Raw genomic sequence first — 6,000 nt, forward strand, 5'->3', positions numbered from 1 at the left:
AGTCCTGAAGAGAAAGCAGACTTCACATCAAGGAAGTTAAGAGTAAGCACACGTCCTTCCTCACTCCTCACAGCCCTCTCCCGAAGCTCCCAGCTCCCTCCGTGAGGCAGCTGGTGAGCCCTGGGTGATGCTTCGGCCTCCCCAACCAAGGAGGATACAGCCGAGGCCCCTCAAGGGAGGACAACCAGCGTTCAAACCACTCGGATCATCAGCTGCAGTAAGTACAAGCAATCTGAAAGGTTCTTCAGAGTGTAATTTGGCCAATTATTTACATTAATCTACACATGGTTTTACCGAAGTGAAACACCTTGATTAACACCATTTTTGTCCTTAAAAAACAGCCTCCACGGTATCTCTGTTACCAGCTTCTCCAATCCTGCAGTCTCCGTACAGGTCACATTTAATCATCAGCACTGGCAGCTATTACATTATCGTGTCAGCTCCTATTTGTTAGTGACTTATTAAAAAAGAGAAGCATTTTATACTGATGACGGAGAGTGGCAAAATTTAAAATGGCTATAAAACCCCATCCCCACCAGGCTCTGGCAGCAGCTCTCTCACATACGTGTGCTACGGAAGCATGGGCACCTGCTCTGCCTGAACAGCACTGTGGTTTTCACTGCAAGTGTTTGCCTTTCCCAAAATACAAGCATCTGAGCTCAGAAGTTATTTTTGTCCGAAAGTTACTTTAACTGCTTATTGGAATGAGCGTGATACAGAACATTTAACAGCTACAGTTACAGCTGTGATCCTCACAACACATCATACACCAAACACCCACATACCAGCTCTGTTAGGCAGGATAATTGTGAAAATGTGTTAACATATAAAGTGTACACATATTTTTGGCAGCACTACCTCTAACGGACTGATACGTTGATTTATATTCCAAGACAAGTTTGCTGACAGTACCTGCCAGCTGCTTAAACCATTCTAACCTTCATCTTAAAGGTAGGAAGGTATTTTACATTTAAGCCACAGTCAAGGAACAGTCAAATCACACAAAAAAGAAAGATAACACGTTTAAACACTCACAAAGCCCACACTTTCTGAGTAGCTGAATAATGCTTAGCCAGGTATTGAAGGGAAGGTGCGCGTGTCCCAGGGTACGTGCTGTGGGGGACAGAGGGGACAGGAGCGCCCAGTCCCTGCCACCCCAGCCTGGCAGCTCAGATCTGAGCTTTCTGCTGGCAGACAGCATGTAAGGCCAAATTCCTTCAATGCACAGACTGATCCAGTACAGCGGCAGTAATTTAAATTTTGATCATGCTACTGGAGAGAGGATAAGCCACATAACTCATGGTCTATTTAGCCCTAAAAAGTCAGAACATATCTACTTTGGAAACCCTTTTCTGCAGCTCAACTTTACACACATACATCTTGAGGTTGGTAACAGAAGAATAAAAAGCAGAGTTTTCCCCTCCTGCTTCCCTTTTCACAGCATGGTGAACAGCTATCAAACCTACACACCTGGAGTAAAGTTTCAAGGGTCTTTCAGGAGAAAAAAAACCCTGCTTTTCAAGACACAGATACATAATTTCAGGCTGGATTTAGGAATTGTACAAAAAAATCCAGTGTTTAAGGTGCAGAGACCATCGCAACACAGGACAAAGCATCCAGCCATGCACCATGAGGTTATGTATCTTTGCCTATCTATGGTTTATAGCAACAGAACAGAAATGACAACATCAACCCTGTGCTTAAACAAAGCTTTAACAAAACAAAAGCACCACGTCTTCTTTCACCCAGCCTGATATTATTGCCCACTTCATGACAAGTTTTGCATGTCACACAGGGCTACCCCTGTCCAGTTGTGTGTCCCTTACTGGCTGCTTACCGGTCTCTGCTGAAAACATACACTGCATGAGCTAAAAGGCAAAGCCTGAAGCTTGGTTTCCCTCAGTTCTGAAGAGGGGGCAAGCTCAAAAGCACCCCTCTCCGCCTGGCTGCTGGTGCAGAGCATCGCTGCTGCTGATTGTGCAAAAGGGTGTGTTTCCCCTGAAAATTAATAGCAAGTGAATGCATAACCTGGGATCAAAATGAGATTTTTCACTATCACTTTACGTTTTACTGGCTTCTCAGAAATGCTTGAAAGTTGTCTCATGCAGTCACGTACACATTAGCAACTATATTCTGCAGCTAAATTCTTTCACCAAATGACAAGACACAGAGCCAGCTCACAGTTAAGCTCTCCATTTCCTTTAGGCTCTCCTAATGAATTGGGAAATAATGGCTGCAAATATCGTGCAGCTTTGGCTGCACGAGCTTCCTTCACTCTGAAAAGCAGTGTTTATCTGTTTTTCTCTCAGCATATGCTCCAGGAGACCTTTTACATGAACAGCAAAGGCAAATCTTTTACCCCGGTGCCAACAAAGCCAGCACAGCTCAGTGACCCCGACCACGTTAGACCTGCTGACTCTTCTTGCTGCCCAGAAAGCCCCAAGTTCTCTTTGTGCTTTTCATTTCTTTCCTACCAGGTTCCCTCTAGGAGTTTCCACTAAAAAATCCTGAGTATTTAGAACATAATAATTTTTTTTCCTGCTGTTAAGCAGCCCAATACACAACACATTTTAGAGGGAAAGATGGAGGGGTGTTTTCTTTCCTGACAGGGTTTCACGGACAGTAACAGAGCGGACAGAGATGCAGGCACTTCTGCTGCCAACTCATTACAACACCTACAAGAATTCAATACAAAGTGTGCTCCAAATTACAGCTCGGACAGCTGGCAAGTATTTGGCATGCCTGCTCGCATGCAGCCTTCAAATAAAAATAGAAGAACCCTTCTAGTCTGAACAGTGCCACCATTTAAAAAGAGTGGGCACAAGACTGGAGAGTACGCACACCATGCCCTAAAAATTACACCGTTCCTATCAAGCAGAGAACTTGGCAGACATGGTCCACCCTCTTCGCCAGAGCATGTTTTTGTTTAGCAATCGCTAGTGAGCTTCATGTAATTTCTGCAGTTACTCATAACTTACCTTCCAGTAAGTGATGGATGCACATTCTGCAAACGACAGTGCTGCAAGAGCCAGCGTCAGAGCCGCTGATGCATTAGCAGTTCCCTCATGCCCTGCTTCTAAGCGGTCCCCTGAAACCTCAACTCTCTGGGAAGTCTAACCCCCACCCCAGTTTTGGTTCACTGATGTTTACAGTCCATTACTGGCATAAAGCATTCACAACCACACTCTTACATATGTACTCTGAAGGCTTTTTCTTTCACTATGCAAAAAGCAGAGGTTAAGGAAGTAACACTGCGTATAGCAGAGAAATAAAATCTGGTTTAAGTTAGAGGAACAGGCTAAAAATGCCTCATTTTTCTTGCTTAGCAAATCCTGGCACTCTGTACTGATGGTTCTCCAGTAACTGGTGGTAGTTACTCAACAGCAGAATTTTCAGCTAAATTCTGCTGTTTCACCAACTATTTCTAAAAAGAACAACCTGGACAATAAGCAATGCTGCTTAAAACACTCTGTTAAAGAGATTTTGCTGGGAAATTTTGAAGCTTTGATTATAGTTGCTTTCACAGATATTTTCTCATAGTGTTCACTTCAAAAAAACCCCACTGAAAATACTTTCCCTTAAAGTACATCACGCAATGTATTAGTGAACCTCAGTACTGGCAAACACAAGCTAAGCAGCAACATAAAGCATAAAGTTTTCCACACGTGCTGGTTTGAACAAGAAACAGAGAAGGCAGAGACCTCGGCGACAGCCACCTCTGGGCTTTACAGCCTGGCTTCGACACAGCCCGGCTGCGTAAACCAAGGGGCACCAGGAGCATCCAGCTGATGCAGAAATAAAGCAGTGCCTGTGCACGGCCCCGCTTCTCAACTGCCACTGCCTGAGTATCAGTACACGAAAATATACACACCAGGTAACGCGTCCAAGATGCAGACAATGGGGAACAGCGTCGAGGCAGAAGAGTGAACACCCGGCAGCAGCGTTTCCAATCCACAAGACTTCTATTTCTGGGGAGAGGTGCTGCATTTCCTTCCCTAATCCTTCAAATCAAGCTCAGTCTGGCACTTCATTCTCCAAGTAACAGTCTGTCCCAGCAGAGTTTATGTTTAGACTCTGGCATTAACCCTGGCAAATGTGTTTGGAAACCTTCTGTTTCTAGATTTTTTCCATATTCAGCACGCCAGAGATTACTTGGAGGCAGCAGCGCTGGGTACTGGGGAGACCAAGATAACGTACAAATCCTGTTTTTATTGAAGTTCACCACAAAGGCTGAGCTAGGTTTCACATCAGGCACAATAGTAACTTAAATTCTGTATTTTAGAATACAGCCCGTGAATGCATACAGGCGTGTAATAAGGCCTAAAATAGAGATATCCTTTTATTTTACTTTTTTTCATCTCCTTAGAAGAGCTGATGAAAAAGGAGGGCAGAACAAAATTAGAAACGATATAAAAGCATTCTGAAAGCGACTTGATAGCAAACTGCTTTGGCCCTGAATTATTTTGTATAGCTATGACAGTGAATTATCTAAGTACAGGAGGCGATTACTATTAAACATCCAATAGACAAAAAGAATTACCAGTGAAAGGAAAGGTCAGGACGACTGCTGAGCAGAGATAAAACGTTTTCAGAGAAGATTTCTCTCTTCAGGAAGACACACAGGTCAGTAAAGTGCAAAGAACTGTTGTTGCATGGGAAGAGAGGGAGTATTTTTGTCCATGGCTCCTGTTTTCTGCTGATTTCCGAGATTCTTTGGTTGCTTCCAACGAAACTGGGATGCGTACCTACAATTATTACAGCCTTGTACACCCAACACAGAACCTAACACAGGCTTAGCAGGATTTATAGTTTTAAAATTCTAGCAAACAAAATCTAATTTAAAGTTGATCAGTCAAAACAGCTTTTGTTTGTAAGGAAACAATTGAAAAATCTTCAGACTTCTTATTCAGGGGGGACCAGAGCCACAATGCAGGATCAGAGATCAAATGCAGGGACCCGGCTGGGGGATACCACATGCCTATCTGTTCTCCGGCTCTGCTCCGAAAGGCCACGTCTAAGTTTAAATAGTTTTGCCAGTTGGAGCAAACAACAGACTTCATTCTTAAAGACAGCAGGAAATTCCAGACTTTAAAATTCTGCTGTAATGCCAAATTCTTCATTTTTGTGACTTTTTTATGCCTATCCCTGCTTGAAAATAAATTGACATTTTGTAAGTGTTCTACCCCAGTACTTTAAGCATCAGGATCTCAGTTCTAATATTTGTAGACATGATTATCTCCTCCATGATTTAAACCCACACTTTTAAAACACAAAACAAGCCTAAGCAGCCACTCCACCCCACCAGGAACAAGTCCCAGAGGTGGGTATGATCTGCCCAAGAGCAGCAACACGGAGTTGCATCAAACTAGGTGAATGTGGAGGCATTTTCACAGGCAAGACAGGGAAGGATGCTGCGCACGAGCCGCTGCTCCAGCTGGTGGGTGCGAAAGGGCCCCGGGAAGCGACCACTCCTGGAGATCACCAGCTAAAGCAGCAAGTGGAAGGGCACAGAGCAGCGTCTGAGGGACTTTTCTGTTTCTGTTGAATGTTTTTCACTAGCAGTGATTATTGTCTCTATCATCCCATATATCTGCAAAGCTTGGAAAGCATGAAGAACAGTGGAAAATAGGATGCTTAATAAACTAAGTGGTCTAGAAAAGAAAAATTCAACAAATGCAAGTTATTTAGACTGGACTAACCAACTGCACAATACAAAGACAGAAGCTGTCCTACTAAACAAGATGGGTTTTGGGTTTTTTTTGTGGTTTTTTTTTTGTTTGTTTGTTTGTTTGTTTTGGTTTGGGTTTTTTTAAGTACCTAGAGGTTATACTGCATTGCAAATTAAACTCTAGCTGTAGTGACAAAAATCACCACGGGAGGGGTATAGATATGGAAGTGGCCTACAAGCTGCAGGACATGAAACAACCCCTGTGCTCTGCTCAGCATTTCTGGAGATGCAGCCAGAGCCCTGACCCGCTCCGGGACACCGGGGGGGGGGGG

General features: G+C 43.8%; 1 protein-coding gene across 8 annotated transcripts in view; it reads right to left on the reverse strand.

Moving 5' to 3' along the window:
* The window catches only part of GLCE (glucuronic acid epimerase), a 50,765-nt gene that overhangs the window by 19,198 nt on the left and 25,567 nt on the right, over nucleotides 1-6,000 (reverse strand). Inside the window, exon 1 of one of the 8 annotated variants that reach the window (XM_026856153.1) lies at nucleotides 3,872-4,071. The exons of 6 other annotated variants lie outside the window; for them this stretch is intronic. In XM_026856153.1, coding sequence (XP_026711954.1) covers nucleotides 3,872-3,987 — 116 coding nt within the window. In that variant the 5' untranslated portion in view covers nucleotides 3,988-4,071. Of the gene's footprint in view, nucleotides 1-3,871; nucleotides 4,072-6,000 lie in introns of those variants that run through there. One more of the 8 variants, XM_026856144.1, reaches the window with a different exon arrangement.

Source organism: Athene cunicularia (genome assembly GCF_003259725.1).
Source record: "Athene cunicularia isolate RWA chromosome 10 unlocalized genomic scaffold, athCun1 chr10_part1, whole genome shotgun sequence".
NCBI lineage: Eukaryota > Metazoa > Chordata > Aves > Strigiformes > Strigidae > Athene > Athene cunicularia.